At 54.2% G+C, this 17,737-nt stretch overlaps 2 protein-coding genes across 2 annotated transcripts in view; one reads left to right on the forward strand and one right to left on the reverse strand.

Moving 5' to 3' along the window:
• Nucleotides 1-6,384, forward strand: part of ZSCAN9 (zinc finger and SCAN domain containing 9) — a 12,793-nt gene extending 6,409 nt beyond the window's left edge. Inside the window, 8 exon segments of the mRNA XM_012734641.1 lie at nt 3,015-3,096; nt 3,099-3,131; nt 3,225-3,293; nt 3,296-3,373; nt 5,021-5,123; nt 5,801-6,195; nt 6,198-6,278; nt 6,281-6,384. Of these exon segments, the coding sequence (XP_012590095.1) occupies nt 3,015-3,096; nt 3,099-3,131; nt 3,225-3,293; nt 3,296-3,373; nt 5,021-5,123; nt 5,801-6,195; nt 6,198-6,278; nt 6,281-6,384 (945 nt within the window).
• A 1,883-nt stretch (nt 6,385-8,267) lies between these two features.
• Nucleotides 8,268-17,728, reverse strand: LOC101623605 (zinc finger protein with KRAB and SCAN domains 4). The gene is made up of 5 exons (XM_004695438.2): nt 17,221-17,728; nt 15,870-16,017; nt 14,501-14,583; nt 13,545-13,650; nt 8,268-12,673 (listed from the first exon to the last, which is right to left on the reverse strand). Exons 1-5 carry the CDS (start codon nt 17,641-17,643, stop codon nt 12,066-12,068), a joined length of 1,368 nt encoding a protein of 455 aa, XP_004695495.1. The 5' UTR covers nt 17,644-17,728; the 3' UTR covers nt 8,268-12,065.
• Between the last annotated feature and the right edge of the window lie 9 nt (nt 17,729-17,737).

Consider the following 17,737-nt stretch of genomic DNA (forward strand, 5'->3'; position numbering starts at 1 on the left):
GGGGCGGCTCTCGGGCCCGCCATTGTCCCGGCCGCGCGCGCGCACACGGTTCCCGGTCTGGCGAGTCCTCCTGGGCGCTGCGGTCGGGTGGGCCTTGGGGTCGGGAGGTGTGAGCTGGAGCCTCGTCTGCACCAGGTCGGGGCGGGGGCCGGGAGGGGCTGTGGCCCGTGCTCAGGCTGCCCCCCGGGCTGGCTCATCCTCCCCAGCTGCTGGGGTGTCAGCGCTGTGCTGCGGCGCAAGGTCCCCAGGTCACAGCACAGCTCAGGATTAGGACTCAGGGTAGGAAACTCACTGCGGGAGACCGAGAGCTCGAGGAGGAAGGTTAAGCACCTCTCCAACCCCCTTGAAAGCTGGAGAGCCAGCATGCCCTCTCACCTGGCCGCTCTAAAAGCTGATTCTCGGACTTTGGCAATGCCCATATCCTTCCCCTCCCACTCCAGGCCCCATTCGGAGCCCCTAGATGGGGGTATAGGTGCTGGGCTGCACTTCTAGACATTTGGGGAACACACAGGCCCCCCCATCTCGGGCATTGCCTGGACATGCACTTCTCTGGATTCCCTAGCCCTGGCCTCACAGAGGCCAAGTTGCCTTAGGCAACTTGCTTCCTTTCCCTTGGCTAACATTTCTTATCTAGTGAAATAGACTGTAATCCAGCCTCAGGGGGGCAATTGAGGGGTTTAAATCTGTCTGGCCCTGTGTCTGCAGTCTTGGTTGTTAACTCTTAGGAAGCACCCAGCAGTGTAGACAAGTCACAGGTCTTTGAATCTACCAAAGTTTTATTTAAAAAAAAAATTTTATTTACTTATGCATACAGAAATGGAGCACACGCCAGAGGTGCAGGGGCGGTGAGAGGATTCACTGGAAAGACCGGGGAGCAGAACAGGCAGATTGACAAAGTACACCGCTGAGGGGAGCAGCGGGGGAGACAGGAGAGGTCTGCTGGGCCCTGTGGGTCCCCTCCGGGGCCGGGATGGAACTCAGCTCTGAAGCTGCCAGGCTTGGCTTAGTTTCGCTTCCCAGTGCAGCCTCCAACCCACCAGGGAGGGCCCTCAACCTGTAAATTATTGAAAAGGATACCCATCTTCACTGCTGTTTTGAGGGCTGATTTTTAAATCTCAAGTACAGATAGGAAGAGGAACAGTATATCCATTCTTTCTTTACCTTGATTTGTATATAGTTTATATCTGAACATTGTAATGCTTCTTCTCAACTCCTCCAGGAATCTTAAAGTATTGTTGCTCTTTCACATGAAAGAAGCAAGAAATTGGTACAAGGTCACAAATTAGTAAATGTTAGAACCAGAATGAAATGGAAATCCAGGTCTAGGTCACAACAGCCTGTTTTTTTCTTTTTTATAGATCTGTTTATTTATGCACGCAAGAACTGATGTGTAGGCCAGAGGTGTGGAGGAGGCAAGAGGCTTCACCAGAGACAGAGCGGGGAGCAGAACAGGCGGACTGAGGAAGCACACTGCTGAGGGGAGCAGCGGGCGGGTCAGGAGGGGTCTGCCGAGCCTGTGGGTCACCTCTGGGGCGGGGATGGAACTCGTGCGCAGTGGCCCCCAGCAGCTTCCCAGTGCTGCGCTTTGACTGTCGACCCACCAGGCAGGGCCCGGCCTGTGCTTTTGGGGCGTCATTTACATTTTCCATTCTTACACCCCTTACACTGTGCATGGCCCTCCCTCTGGTCGCCCAGCCATTTGATATCTTTTGGCATTGCTGAGTGTGGAGTGCAGGGTGTTTGGGTTCACTCTGGGAAAGGTTTCACCAGACCCCCCTTCAGCGGCACGGGTTGCTCTCCACAACACGAGATGTTAGTTACATCTAAAGAGCAGGTTTTTTGGTCCTTCTTGGTGGTGCAGTCGGTTAAAGCGCAGCACTGTGAAGCTGTCAGCAGCCACTGCAGTACAAGTTCCACCCCGGCAAAGGTGACCCGCATGGCGCAGCAGACCTCGCCTGTCTCCCCGCTGCTCCCCTCAGCCGTGGATTTCTGTTTTGCCCCCCACTCTGTCTCCAGTGAATCCTCTCACCTCCACACCTCTGGCCTGTACCTCAGCTCCTGAATGCATACATAAATAATCTTAAAAAGGAGAAGGGTTATTAGAAAAGGGACACAAAAGCAGAAGACACTTGCATAGATGCAAGCAGGCAGGAAGAGCTGCCCTTGGTGGGGGTGGTTTTGTCATCTTTTGGCAGGGAGGGCTCGATGTTGGGAGCCCACAGATAGCTGCTGGTTTTGGATAGCTTTGTAGAATTTGAAAGGGACCAGAGATGCTACAGTGGCTCAGCCTTCAAATCTTGACCTTTGGGTCTGCGCTCTAGACCCTGCCTACAGCATCTGCTACCTGCTGGGTCTTATGCTTTGCAATCCAGGCCTTGGCACATAAGGGTCTTGATTTCTGTGCTTACCCCTCCTACCCTCAACTCCCTGTGAGTCAGGTTTTAATCCTGTGATGATTTTCTATTCTTTCCTCCATCTATTTTACTTTCAGTAAGAGCCTTACTATAGGTCTATCACAGTTGCTTATAGACAGATGTTACACAATTCCCACCATCAGCAATCGCTATTTTTTTTTAAGATTTATTTATGCATATAGAGCTGGGGTACAGGCCAGAGGTGCAGGGGTGGTGAGAGGCTTCACCAGAGACAGAGTGAGGACCAGAACAGGCAGATCGACGAAGCACACTGCTGAGGGGAGCAGCGGGTGGGTCAGGAGAGGTCTGCCGCGCCCTGGGGTCACCTTCTGGGGTGGGAATCAAACTCATGCGGAAGTGGCTTTAGCTTCTCAGTGTTGTGCTTTAACCCGCTGAGCCACCAGGGAGGGTCCAGCAATTGCTATTTTACTACATAAACTTTTTTTTTTTTGAATACTGTTTAGGAGGGCGCCTGTTTCTGAGCCTTATCTCCAGCTGGAGTGTGATTTTAAGCGACCAAGGTCAACATGAAGACAGACTCAAAGGAGGCTTTATCCTTGGCTGCTGAAGCGCCTGCAGAGGGGAAAACTTGTGACACAGGAAGTGGAAGTGGAAAGTCCCTCCCAGACGCAGGAACCAAGACGGAGTAATCCGCTGGTAAAAGAAAGCTCTCAAAGGCGCTTTCACAGCTGGGCTACCAGGAGACCTCGGAGCCCAGCTAGGCGCTGAGCAGGGGCATGGGCTGGGCTGGGCTGGGCTGGGCCGGGCCGGGCCGGGCCGGGCTGGGGATCTGTGCCCACTGCGCTGGAGACCAGACGAGCTCCAAGGAGCAGATCCTGGAGCCGCTGGTACTGGAGCAGTTCCTGACTGTCCTGCCCAGGGACTGTGGGCCTGGGTGTGGGGGCAGCGTCCAGAAAGTGGGGAAGAGGCTGTGATTTTGCTGGAAGATCTGGAGAGACCTTGATGGACCCCATGAAGTAGGAAGCGAGGTTTGCTAGGAGCAAAGGCCGAGGGTCTCCGGAGTCCTTGTATCCACTGCTTGTCTGCCCTGGATTTGGGCGCTCTAGAAAGACCCCGCTCCCGCTTCGGCCTGGAAGTGTTTGCTTTTAGTTACTAAGATTTCTTTGGTTTGTTTATGCATACAAGAACTGGGGTGTAGGCCAGAGGTGCTGGGATGAGAGGATTCACAGAGACAGGGTGGGGAGCAGAACAGGCAGATTTACTGAAATCTCCTGCTCAGGGGAGCAGCCGGGAGACAAGAGAGGTCTCCCGTGCCCTATGGGTCACTCCCTGGCTGGGGATCAAACTCAGGCCGCAGTGGCTGCGATGGCCTGATAGCGCTGAGACTGTAAGGTCCAGGGAGGCCCCTGGAAGTATTTCTGTAGACACTTAACTTCAGAGGGCAAAGTCGTCTCTCTGTCCCCCGATGGTACCCCGCAGACTCAGACAAGGAGCTGGCTCTCAAGAAACAGTGCTTCCAGGGCAGCTGACACCACCGAGCCTTCACTCTCCGCCTGGGTCAGGGCCCAGTTTTCACCTGCATGCTCTATCGGGAGAGACTTTAGGCTCCAGGAACCACCACGGGCTTCGTTTTACAAACTGGAAAGAAAGCGCTCACTGGCCACAAGTGGCACTCTCTTGCCCAGGTCGTACCAGCGATGGCCTCCGCCAGTCACCGCCAGCCCGGGTAGGCAGGGAAGGCCTGCTGAGGGCACCCAGGTAGAGACAGATGTCACAGCCACAAGGACTCCCCCATGTCCTGTTTGTGCGAGTTAAGGGTCACCTGGCCTTGACTCCTTTTCTTCACATTCCGCCTCTGCTGTTCTGCGCTGTGACCCTTCCTCCCTCTGCCACCCTCTGGTATCACAGTGTCCCTTGGGTGCCGTCTCTCTGCTCCTTGGAGTCCTGCCCGGCAGCTGGCTCCAGCTAAGCGCCCTCCTCCAAGCCTGCTCGCGTGTGCTCCTTTCAGCAACACCTCACACACCAGGAGTGCCAGACAGCTCTAGCCAGTAGTGATGGCCACTAAGTCGCGCAGCATCAGCGTCAGAGACACCCAGTGGTAACAGGTCTTTGTGGGCGAGTGGGTCTCGCCAGCAACAAGCAGTTCTTTGAGATACCGGGCCCAGGCCTTTTGTGCTCCTCTCAGGCAACGTCAGACAGGATCAAGGCAGTCTGGGGCAGAGTCCGGGACTTCTCTTCCCTCCTCAGGTCAGCTGCTGGGTGCTTCTTTGCTTTGCAGGTTGGAGCTGTCTTCTCTAGGGGCTGGTGTGGTCTCCAGCTCGCTCACATAGATCCTGGCTTATATTCTCTTCCAGGGTGTCTCGCCCACAAGTCTGATAGGACCAGTTTTCAATCCTGTGGCGGATGGACCACTTAGCAGTCAGCCCCGTAGCTCCTGACTGGTCCCTTACACAACCCAGGAAGTGCACTTTACATAAGGGGCTTTGAGGAGCAACTGCCACAAGCGACTTCTGGTGTAGCTGCAGGTTCCCAACCTGCTCCTGCAGGTTCCCGCTGCGGAGCTGTCTTGGACCCAGTAAAGAGTCTGAGTCAGGCAGACTTCTCTGAAGTTTGCCCTTCGGCCTCTCCCCTTCCCTCCTAATGAGGTCGGGAGCCTCAAAGTGACCCTCTCCAAGGAAAGTTACCTCTTGTATTCATTCATTCATTCATGGCACAAGAATTAAGCTTCCGTCATTCTACATGGCTAAGGTAGGACTTTCTGATTTTCAAACCCATGACCATCCCGGGCGCAATCACAGTGCAAGGTGTTTGCTCTGGTCCATCTCCCTTCCTGGAAAGCCCTCACCTCAGATAACGGGGCTCACTTCCTCACTGTACCCAAGTTTTCTCTCAACTCTCGCCTTCTTTAGTTTTCCACTTTATATTACAACCTGTCTACCCCAACCATAGCCTCATAATTTCCCTTGTCCTGTTCTATTTTTGCTTTATGTCACAGCCCCCTAATGTGTGGGTGTTGTATTGCAGTAGCCCTAGGTTTTGGGTTTTTGGCCTTTTGGGGCCAAAAGGTCTGAGAGCCTGGGCAGGCAGGGTCCATTCCATCCTTCCATTCAGCCTCCTGCCTTGTTGCCCTCTGTGGCCTTCGCTCCCCTGTTCTAGTGTTTCAGTCCCATCTCCTTGGAGTAGTATCCAGAATTCTCTCCAGCACAGTCTTGGGGGGGGGGGGCTGGTGATGGGCTGAGCTGCATTTCTCCAAAGAGGGCAAACTTCTGGAGTTACCTAGAGGAAGATGTTACTGTACTGGTCCTTCTCTTTCCAGCTTTCCCCCGTTGATGTAGGGTGACATCCTGTGATATGCACATTGTATTTCTGTGTACACGCTGACCTGTCGGCTCAGGAACAACACTGACCTGCTGATCTTGTTTCAGATGGAATGACACTGGAGATGGAGAGTTTGTGCTGAGGAAAGACTGTCCTCAGAGAGTGGAGTCCACATCAGAAAGTACTTTATGGATAGACCAGGACCCTCAACGTACAGAAGTAGGCCAGATAGAGAAGCCCGGGAGAAACCCCACAGAAAAGGGGGCGCACAAGTGTGACGAAGGTGGGAAAAGTTTTGCTCACAGTTCAGGTCTGATTCAACATCAAAGAGTTCACACTGGAGAAAGACCCTAGGAGTGTAATGAGTGTGGGAAAACCTTCAGCCAGAGTTCAGGTCTTTTTAATCACCGAGGCATCCACAACATACAGAAGTGGTACCACTGGAAGGCGTGTGCAAAAGCCTTCAGCCAGAGCGCAGGGCTTATCCAGCATCAGAGAATTCACAGGGCAAAAAGCCCTATCAGTGCAGCCAGGGTGAGAAGAGCTACAGTCGGCGATCGTTTCTCATTGAGCATCAGAGGAGTCACATGGGGAGCAACCTCACCAGTGCAGCAAGTGTGGGAAAAGCTTCAACCACCACTGCAACCTCAGCCGCCACCAGAAGACCCGCACAGTGGCTGAGATGGTCTAGTCCTGCCACACGCCGCTTTCCCAGATCAGTGGCCCCATCCGGTGGGCTAGGTTCAGACTAGAAACTGTCTTTCTCCCTGTCTCCACAAAATGTATTCAGAACAAGCACTGACTTACTGGGGCTTCTGAAGAGGAAGATTTTGGAGGGGGTTTTGAAATGCTCTTTTGCCTCTCTTTCCAATACCCCTTCTGGTTCTTACTAGTTCATACTTACTCCCCAATGACCTTACTTTCCTGATGGAGTAACAGCCTTGCTGTAGCCAACAGGGCTGGAAACTGTATCTGTGTTTAAGAGAGATCACACGGGACCTGCTGGTGGTTAGCAAGATGAGGGTGCTTTGTGTCCCCGTAACCAGGATCTAGGTGATGAACCCTCTTCATCTCGCTGTGTCCTTCAACACCCACCTTACCCTCTCTTGCGCCAGCCTGTGAGCTACATGCTTCAGTGTTTGCAGGATGTTTTCAGTTACTTAACGACAGTTGGTCCTGGAACAGGCACACTGTAAAGTGAGTAGTGGAAGAGGAATTGAAGACACAGAAGATCTAAGCCTCCGCGCCAAGGTTTAAACACTGGACTTCCTTATTTTCAGTAGTCCTTTTATTTTGATTACTTTAGACTTAAAAAATTTAAATTTTAAACCTTTACAAAAGTTGCAGGGTAGATGGAGTTTACGTATGCCTTCACACAACTTCCCCTAACATTAATATCTGCCGTTGTCTTTTCCGTTAACCCCGGGGCTGCTGACTCCAAATCCCAGTATTTTGATAGTGGTTCAGGCTTCATGTTGGTGACCTCAGAGCTCCTCCTTTACCCTTCTCACCTGAAACTCCTGTAGGGCTTTCCATCCCATCTTCAAGGTTATGGTTACCTGTGTACAGATCCAAGATACAGTAAGATGGAATGAAAGCTCCTAGTTGAAGTCTGTTCAAACATTTCTTCTTTGCTTGACTGAATTCGGGAGCAAAACGTTTCTGTGTAGATTTTGGTTGATGGCTTTATGCTTTCCTGTTTAATTTTTCCTGTTTATCCTGAGGTAAAGGTAAGGATCCAACTTTTTTTGACAGTTACCCAGAACCCCAACCTCAATAATAAGCCAATCCTCCAACGAAAAGAAAACGCAAGCCCAACAATTAACAAGCCTTTTTAAGGAAATGGTTGAAAGCCAAAAAATCAACTTTTTTTAAATATATCTTTACCTCATAATTTCATAATGGATACTTCTTGATATTTTTTAAATTGTCGAGAGGTCTTTGAAGTATACATGCACAAGCATTTGATGGTAGGTGTTTAAAGAATCATGTGGAAGCCTGCAGGCTAAACAATAGGTCACGACTATGAAGTCTCCTTTAGGCCCCTTCTCTTCTTGTCCCCTCCCTTATGTCTCGATCCAACCTTTATCCTGATGCTATGGTTTCCAGATTTAGGGCCTAGTCACTCTTTGGCTCTTTTCATTCCTAGAGTTCACCTGACTATTGTTTATTTTTTCCAAAGGGGCTTTAGACTCAGTTGTGGCTTTCAAAACAAAAGGCCGTCAGCACCTGCACTGTTACCACATATTAAATTTGTAGGCTGGGAGAAGTGAAGTCTGTATGACATTGGTCTTCCCATGAATGTCATTTGCTTATATGTGTATCTCGGGAATGGTTTCAACTTTTTTTAAAGTTTATTCTGGATTATCTGGTTTATTGACATCATATTCATTCTATTTTCTAATTTGTTGATGTTTGCAGAGTCCTGCTATTGTCTGAAAGGTTGATACTATAACCTACGGCAACTGCACTGGTACACCAGAACATAGAGATGTCGTTTGGGTTCTCCAGTACTGAAAATGTTGCTTCTGATTGTGGGGCAAGAGAAAAGAAAAACGCTGCTGCATTCATTCATTCCTGTCTTCAACAAATATTTATTAAGCACCTACTGTATGACTGGACATACTTGATGGGCTTGGGATACATGGTAAGACACAAAGATCCCTGCCTTTGTGGGGCTTTGTCTTTGTGGTTGAGGGAGTCAGACAATGGACATGATAAGTGTATTATAAAGTACGAGAGGTGATAAAACGATAATGTCAAAAGACAGCAGGATAAGATCAGGGGGCTAGTGTGCTAACAGGCCTAGCCAAGTAGGTGATAGAAGGTCGTCTTGAAAGGAAGGCATTTGAGTGGAATGCAAGGGTATTGGTGAAGAAGTTAGCCAAGTGGCTGTTTGCCTGTCACTGAAGAAACAGGGAGGCCAGTGTGTTGGGGCCAGGGGGGCAGCGGGAAAGGAGGGGAGACAGAGGAACAGGAAGGCATTCTGAAGAGCCCCATTGGTGTCTGCAAGGCTTGGGCTGATAATCTGGATGAAAACAGAAACCAGTGCAGGGTATTGCATGAAAGGATGTGTGAGCTGACTTAAATTTTAAAAGGATCGCTCTGGCTGGCCCAGAGGCGACTCAGGGATGGAGGAAGAAGCAGAGGTTCATGGGATGAACCAAGTTCACGCGGGGAGAGCAGTGGCACAGGCTGGCTGGCAGAAGTACAGATGCTGCTTTAGAAATGACCAGCTTCTAAATCTACTTTGAAAGCAGGACCACATTTGAAAACTTAGCACACAAGGGCAGAGGCGCTCGCAGAGTCAAGGGCGTGTTCACTCACTGTCAGCTGTACTCCTGGAGTGGCTCAGCACAGCCGTGACAAATGATTGGGTTTGCAGGCTGAATGGCTGTGAACATAGGAAAAGGGGGCGCAGGAGTGTTTGGCATTCTAGCAACAGGTGCTGAGGTAACTTGATTTATTTTAATAATACAGAAGAAAGAAACCTCGCTGAGCACGTCCTTTTCCAGATTCCCTCATCGAATAGGATGCCGGCAGGCTGCAGGTTTCTCGCATGTCTCACCCACGCCAGCTCCCGGCCGGCCGAGCCATCAACGGCTCTAGGAGACTGCAGACTTCCCCTCCCCGGCTCTCGCTGCTGATGGGAGGACAGAGGGAAACGGTGAAAAGCTGGAAGGTCACCGACCTCAAACTGCTGACTTTCTGACTGTTGTGCTAAGAATCCAGAGGAAAGGGATTTTCCCTCAAGGTTTTTGAAAACCTTGAAGTGCCTTACAGTTGGAATAAAAACAAGGATTTGCAGAGGAATGCAGAGGATTTGGATGACAACCCAATTCCTAATACAATACACAGAATAGGCAGGAATATAAGTAGGCATCCCAACATTTTCCTGTAGCAGCAACTTCGTTTCAAAATGTGCACAGTGGATACCGGAATACAAAGCTGACAGAATGACAGCTCCTCATCTGAACTCCTCGAATCCAGCCTGGCTATGATGAGGAAAAGGGTGTTTGGAGAAAAGCAGATAAACCCAGTTTACTCAGTTATTAGAGTTCTCATGAAAAACGGAGCTGGAACCACAGCTGACAGATAGAGTGAACAATGCTGTTATAGAGACTTTAAAGATGCTCTTTATTTAGAGGTTTTGGCTAGTGAAGTGTTAAATTTCCATTTCTCTACCAAGAGCAAAATTTTCAGCTGCCTTATGTAGCATTTATTTAGATACACAGATGCTCACAACTCTGAGGTAAACTGTCAGTCCATTTATTGTTTCCATGAGGAGAAAGCAAAGAAACCACCTTCTACAGGATTAGATACTTCTTTATCAAAACTGAGAACGCGTATAGAAAGGCTATTTACCAAAAGCTCTTTTTGTTCTATCCAAGTAGAAAAAATTGGCGATCACCAGCTAGTCCGTCATGTAGAGGGAGGCGGACTGGAGTTCTGCACGGCTTGTGTTGAGACCTGAGGTAGACTGGCTAGTCAACACTACATTCCTAAAGCCATTTTCAAAAGCATGACGGTGGCCCTGTATCCACTTTATATGCCGGATATGGAAGCCTGTGGGGAAGAGACAAAGGGAGAGGCCTGTGGTATTCAAGTCCCTAACTTGAATGGGACTTCTGGGAAGAACCCAGAAAAGGGACATGAGGACAGGAAAGGTCAGGGATTTCCTCAGAGGCAGACTCTTCTTGCAGAGCCTGAGAAGCTGGAAGCCAGTGACAGACAGACATCTAGGAAGAAGGTACCGATCTTTGAAGAGTTCATCAGGTGTTTGGGTGAAAAAAAAAGAGAAATCACAAAATTATTTTGATAAACGCACAGCACAGTCGTGACTGCACCTGTTGACCACCTGGATATTGTGGAACCTTTTCTGTCTGATACTCGGGATTCCCCATGAGCTACTGAGCACTCACATTTCCTCCTGCCCATATTCGAGCACCTCTCCTTGGCTGCCTCTGACCTGTCTGCCTGTCCTCAAAGCACAGAGCAGTTTTGAATACACGGATGACACCTGTTACCAGTAGTTGACGTGAAGCCTGTGAACTGCAAGAAATTAAACTTAGTTTGCAAAGCCTGGGTGCAGTGTTGGGTCCAAGTTGGGAGGAAGGTGTCCCGGTGTTCGTGGGGCCAAGATCAGGAGAGGGTGAGCAGTGAGCTGTTGGGCATCACAGAATTTATATCCAAATCCACAGTCAGTGATCTCTGCCTTGACTTCTATTTACCTGAACACGAAGGGTTACTCTCCAAAGAATGGAAAATGTGAAATAAGCAGCCAAGAGTGGGGTTCCATGGGTAGAGCTGTCTTATGATGTCTTATGCAGAAGGTTAAGGCATTCTTACTAGAAGGCTTAGGTTGACAAGAAAGATGGACCCCTCCCCATCTAACAGCCATATGTACTCGGCGATAAATACACTAGATTGGACTGTGTGAGGAGCGTGGGCTAACTCAGGCTCCTTTTAACCTCACTGCCGGTCTGTGCAGTCACCGCCAGAGCTCTGCCTTCTCCGGTTTCACTCCCACATGTGATGCCGTTACCGTAAGAAAGCACTTAGGACTGGAAGCAGCGGCACACACCGTAATTACAGCCACGCCCAGAGCCAGAGCGCAGGGTTCATTCACCTGTCGTTACAGACACCCTGGCTGAGCTTGGAGGACAGCGTGGAGATGGGGGTGGGGGAGAGGGTGGACTCCACGCAGTTGCTGCTTGCCGGAGTAGCCGGGCCAGTGCCCCAGCGTAAAGGCACATCAGGTATACCTAGGCTCCAAGATTCTTTTTCCGTTTGCCCGAACCAACAGTGAGCCTGCCCGGCCTGGGATGACTGCACAGCCACCTGGAATCTAGAACCTTTGGGAACTGGAGCAAAACACAAGTGGCCTCAGTGAGAAACGCCTTAGAAGTCTCGACCACATTGGGCTTCAGAATGCTGAGTGCCCTTTCACGGCGCATTTAGTAAATGATGAAAGCACCTGCAGGGAAGCCATGATGGGAGGGCGCACGGGGCCCCCGCCCATCACCTGGCGCAGGTTTCTGCCGGGCAGCATGTGTGATGTGCCCAGAGCAGCAGCCCACAGGCCACCGGGCTGGCGGGAAGCGCTGGCTGGGAGGACAGGCTGGCCAACGGGTGAGAGGAGCCATGGGGAGAGGGGCTTCCGGGGTGTCTGGGCGCCCCGCACCAGCCTCCCGGAAACCAGGTGCCTCCAGTCACCTTCCAGAATGCAGCGGCTCACCCGTCTTGGCCAGAATCCACTTCTCTGACCAAGAGCTTTGGCTGTCGGGGAAGGAAGCCCCCGGCTCTCGGGGGGCCGGTGCGGGGCGCCCAGACACCCCGGAGGGCTCAGCAGAGCCCGGCGGCGGGGGGCGCTCACTGGGGCGGGATTCCTCTCCCCACGTGGCTCCTCTGGTGCTGCGCTAGGTACGACGTCCGCGTGAAGCCCCTGCCGCACGCGAGGCACTGGTGCGGCTTCTCCCCGCTGTGGATTTTGTGATGCTCCAGCAGGCTGCAGCTCTGGCTGAAGGTCTTGCCGCAGGCCCCGCACGCGTAGGGCTTCTCGCCGGTGTGCGTGCGCTGGTGCTTGATGAGGTTGGAGCTGTGGCTGAAGACCTTGCCGCAGGCCCCGCACTCGTACGGCTTCTCGCCGGTGTGCGTGCGCTGGTGGATGACCAGGGCCGAGCTCCCGATGAAGGTCTTGCCGCACGCCTCGCACGCGTACGGCTTCTCCCCGGTGTGGATCCGCCGGTGCTTGGTCAGCCCAGAGCTCTGCGCGAAGCTCTTGCCGCACTCGCGGCACACGTGCCGCCGGCGCCCCACCGGCCTCTGCGCGCCCCGGGCCGGTACTGCGCGCTCAGCCTCCGCGCAGGGGGACAACTGGCCCGCAGCTTCCCCCGGGGCGCCGGGGCTCTGCCCAGCCTCCTGCTCCGGGGCGGCCTCCTCCCCAGGCGAGCCGGTCAGCTGAGGCCGCAGGTCCCCACCTGGAACCACAAAAGGCAGCAGCTGGCACAGCGCCCAGGAAAGCCCCGTGGCCAGTGCCGGGCAGCCGGGCAACCCTGGTCATGACCGCCAAGGCCGGCGGTGCGGCAGGAACAAGGAGGGGAGGACAGGAGTGCTGGGGAGGGGGCCTGAGGATGCAGCTGGCCCTGGCGGGGTCCAAGTGGGATGAGAGCGGAAGGAGAGGCAGGCGAGGCCGGGCCAGGCTGGGCGGGCGGCGGAGGCTCTGGGCTCCCAGACAGGGAGGCGCCCGCGCCCCAGGCCACACTGGGAGGACCGGGCAGGGCTGCGCAAACAAAGCAGGTGGAGGCACTTCTGGAGGCTTCTGGAAGGAACAGCAATGTGTGCGCTGGGAACTGCGCGCTCTCAGTGACAGGCCGGCCACTGTGCCTGGGGACCTGCGGGGGGCAGGGGCGCTGGAGCGGAGCTGTGTGACCCTGACCTGGGCCAGCACCCGCGCGTGAGCCCTCCCCGAGGTCCGCCGCTGCATTCGGGAGCCCCAAGCTGACCATCAGCTCACACGATCGTCGTCCCCGTCCCCCAGAGGCCCCTCACTGGCCACTGCTGCGTGGCCGTGGGGAGGGAGTGGACGGGGGGGGGGGCACATACCTGGAGCCAGACCCGCACCTTCTGTGAGCTGGCGCTGCTCCACCCCTCGCCCACAGGCGCTGGCGGGGGAGGTGCACAGGGCCGGGCTCGGAGGGGCTGAGAAGCCAGTCACAGGCTGGCTAACAGCTGCGTGTCAGAAACCGGGTTTCTGGCCCAGGTGGAAACGGAACCTGCTTCTAACAGCCCAGGAGGCTCGAATACGCGAGGACGCCGAGACAGCGTCTGAGAGCGCAGGGCCCCACTTACCCCGGGGGCCCGGGCTGCCGCAGCCCTGCCTTTCCTCTCGGGGCGCGTCCGGCTGTGTCCATCCGGGGGGCACAGGCAGGGCCACATCTTCCACTTTCAGCAGCCCCTGAAACAACCAAAGCCCACCGAGTTCCTCCTGCCCGGGATCACTGCCAACGCTGCCTGTGAAGACCGAGTGCTTCCAGGAAAGGGGCTTGAAGCAGCGGGTGGGCCGCACTGGCCCTGCTGACCCCCCCTGTGGCGCGGCCACGGCGCTGAGGGCCACTCTTGGGAAGTGGGCATTCCTCTGACGGAAGGAATCGGCGACCGAGGAGCCGCCCTTTGGCGCAACTCTAAGCATCGGAGGTGAAATGGGCCCCGGAACTGTCAAGCCTGTCGAATGACTCGATGTGCTTTGGCAAATGAGGGGAGGAGCCCCGTTATGTTAGCTCAAAGCATAGTGAGTCTAGGCCTGAGTGGACAGGACCCAGGGGGAGTGGGCACTGCAGGGCTTCAAACGCTGAGGCTTTCAAGCCGGAAGCCAAAGACTGGGTTAGAAATGAAAGTGCAGGTCAGGTAAAAACTGTGCCCCGGATCAGCTTCAGACTGAAAGCACAGGCCTCGTCGGCCTCCAAGGTCAGCTTCCTAGAGGGCAGGGGCGGGTCTTTCTCTCCCTACAGTCGAGGATGCCTTTACAAAAACTAATGCACCAGCACAACAAAATCTTTTATTTGTTTTAACTGCCCTTGCTGAAGAAACCCCCGCTGATGAACAACTTGACGGGGTATAGGTCAGGGGAGCACACAGTCCCCCACCAGGACTAAAAGAGGAGACCTGGAAAGCGGGCCCCAGGAGGCCAGAAGAGGACAGAGTCAGGCCCTCGGGCCCCAGGGCGAGGGTGGCGCGCAGGGAGAAAGGGGTGTCTGGAGCCACAGCAGAGAGGCGCTGGGCGCCTGGGGAGGCGGGGTCCAGCTCACCTGGGACTCTGGGGTGGGCCTGGCTGCTACCACCGCGTCTCCTCTGCAGCGCCCTGCCGGGGCCCACTCAGGAACCTGGGGAACTGAGAAGGAAAGAAGCTCTGGCGAGATCTCCCCGGCATGCACTCCTGCCGCAGAGCATGCTCCTAAGCTGGAACGTGCATCTCTCTCGAGACGCGGACAGAGTGCACTCCGCAGGCACAGCAAACACGCCCGAGGAGCCTCGGCAGGGACGTGTGTTGCAGGCGCAAACCAAACCAAGCTCGCCGCTGGAGAGTCGCGGTCTTGAACTGTATGAGAGAAGGGACGAGAGGGCTCGGGTTGCTGCGAAACCTCTTTGGTAGCCGTTAGGGCTTCTCCCGCTCTCATATTAAAAGATTAAGGGTCAGAAAGGCTGGGCAAGCTGGCAAGGAGGGAACGGGAATCTGCTCCCGTGGAACCGACTCAGGTTTGAGAAAAGTGAAGATGTCAGGCTTCCCTCCAAGCGATGGACTCAGCAGGAGACAGGAAACAAACCCAATGGGCAAGAGACTGTCGAGAGGATGATGCCTTGGCTGCCGTCCGCTGTGGTCCTGGGGGACCTGCCCAAGGCCACAGGGGAGCTTACGGCGTTTCCTGAGGTGAGCACTCACATGTTCTGCTGCAAGGCTAAGGACTTCTAGGATCTGTGCTCTGTGACGGACAACAGCACTACAGTCTCTGGAATATGCTCATTAGCTTATTTACATTCTTCGTAGCACTTCCGGATATCTAAAAATTACATTACTGGGACGGTAGCTTCTCTACTAACACTAACAAGTGTTAGTGCCACTGCACACTTACTGATGACACGGGTTACCACACACGAATAGAAATTAAGCAAACTGGTAAAAACAGTCGACCCAGGGGCCCTCCCTGGTGGCGCAGCAGGTTAAAGCACAGCACTAAGAAGCTGAAAACCACTTCTGCATGACTCCGATCCCCGCCTGCCCCGGAGGTGACCACATGGTGTGGCAGACCTCTCCTGGCCCGCCCGCTGCTCCCCTCAGCAGTGGACTTTGTTGATCTGCCTGTTCTGCTCACCACTCTGTCTCTGGTGAATCCTCTCACCGCCCCGAGCCTCTGGCCAGTACCCCAGTTCTGCACGCATAAATAAATAAATGTTTAAAAAAAAAACAATCGATCCATTTCAAACACCAACTTCCATAAAGGCTCATGATGTCTAGGCTTGGGTAGGAAAGCTTCTCACCACAGTTTGCAATTTCCCTTTTAATCTCAGTCTCAAAGTAAATTAGCCCTGTGACAGGCACCTGAAGTACCTTTCAACAGAGTTGTCTTTTAGGCAGCCCTTACATGAAGAGGGGTAAAGTCTGCACTGGATAATCCTCACCTCGGTCTGGGGAGGCCTGGGGTCCCAGAGAGTCACGCTTCAGCAGAGGCTTCATGGGCTGGAACGGCGTACTTTGTGACCTGGGAGCTGGTGTCCACACGGCCATCTTGTAACAGAGGACTTCTCGGCCCTGGTCACCACCTGGAACCTAGAAGCCATTCACTTATATTCCTGAGACACTGCTAAGGTGCCTGCCATGAACATCCAGGCACTGTTATTAAGAGCTTTGTGAGTATTAGCTCCCTCTGCGCACATAACAACAGCCTTATCACTATTTTGTCGTGGGGAAACTGAGGCATAGAGCTTCAGCAGGGGGCCCAAGCTCACCCAGCTAACACTGTGCCTGCGAGCAAGGCAGGAGGGCGCCAGGGCCCAGGCACACAGTCATCACTGAGCTTTTATGAAAACTCTGGGAACGGGTGCAAAGAGAACCCTCATCTTTTCTCACCTGCAAAGTGATGATAATGAGTTCAGGGTTTGAGGAACCAGTGCGTAAGATCATAGGACATGAAGTCACTTGACACAGGGTCTGGCACAGGGGACAGTCCCATTCAGCGGCACGTTTGTAGTGAAGCTGTTTTCAAGGCACGTTCATGAGCTTTGATTCGCACAGGTGAGCTCAGAACTCCCCACGTCACCTATAACGCATGAAGTGCCAGAAGCGGGAGATCGGAAAGGATTTCTCACTGTTTCAGGACTAGCAGGCTCTGGGGTCAGCTGGAGAACCTTGGATGCCCAGTTACCAGTGAGAAGACTCTATCTACCCCAGAGGGAGAGACAGGGCACAGGATTATGCAAAGGGAGCATAGTCTCAGGACCACCCCGCCACCCCGGGCTTCCAGCTGTGGCCCACAGGTTCCTTCCCAAGTAGCTCCCCAACCTCAAGAGGAGGAAACTTTATTACTAGCTTCTCGGAGGAGCTGAGTATTTCCTTCCACTGGGAGTGGATTCCACAGTGTGGCATAAGCACCCGCGAACTGTGTCACCTCGAGAAACTGCGGCTGCTTCACAGCACGCGGCCACCAGGCAAACACCGTGAGCCATGCGTCACCATCACACACTCCCCTGCTCTTTCTTGCTTGTTTGTGGGTTCATCTTAAAAGCATGGAACTGCACCGCAAATTCGCTTAGTGCTTTGCTCGCTGTATGTCAATATAACTAAGAAATGCTCCTAAGAAAGTGCTATGGAGCCCTATTTATTATGACAAGGGGTCCCAGGCCTTCACCTCGCTGCCCAAGCGCTTCCTGGCTCAAAGAGCCTGAGAACGGCTGGACCGTAAGGAGCTGCCCCTCCCTGGGGCCGGAGACTTAGGAAGGCGCAGCCGGTGGCCGGACAGACACCAGCCTCTACCTGCGGCCGGGGCGGGTCCCGCGGGCTCTCCAGATGCTCCAGCAGCAGCACCGCCTCCTCCCCGCTCTCGGGACGCTGCCCCCGCACCCAGGCCTGCAGCTCCCCGGGCAGGATGGTCAGGAACTGCTCCAGCACCAGCAGCTCCAGGATCTGCTCCTTGCTGCGCGTCTCGGGCCGCAGCCACAGGCGGCACAGCTCCCGGAGCCGGCCCAGCGCCGCCCGCGGCCCCGCGGCCTCGGGGTAGCTGAACCCTCGGAAGCGCTGGCGGGAGCGCTCGGGGCCCAGAGCGGGGTGGTCCGGGGCACCGGCTGCAGCAGCCGCGGAGGTGCGGTCCTCCCGCTCCACCTTCACGACCAGAACCCCCGGCCGGTCCTCCGCGGAGGGGGCGGCCAGGCCTGCACCCGCCTTGCGTTCTCCGGCCATCCCGCAGTCCCGGGCGTGCCCGTAGCCGAGGGCTGAATTTCTACGGCGACGTCTCGGGAGCCGGGAAATCACCGTCTGCCACCGGCCCGGCGTC

The sequence above is a fragment of the Condylura cristata genome, unplaced genomic scaffold (genome assembly GCF_000260355.1).
Source record: "Condylura cristata isolate star-nosed mole 26May11 unplaced genomic scaffold, ConCri1.0 scaffold00063, whole genome shotgun sequence".
Lineage (NCBI taxonomy): Eukaryota > Metazoa > Chordata > Mammalia > Eulipotyphla > Talpidae > Condylura > Condylura cristata.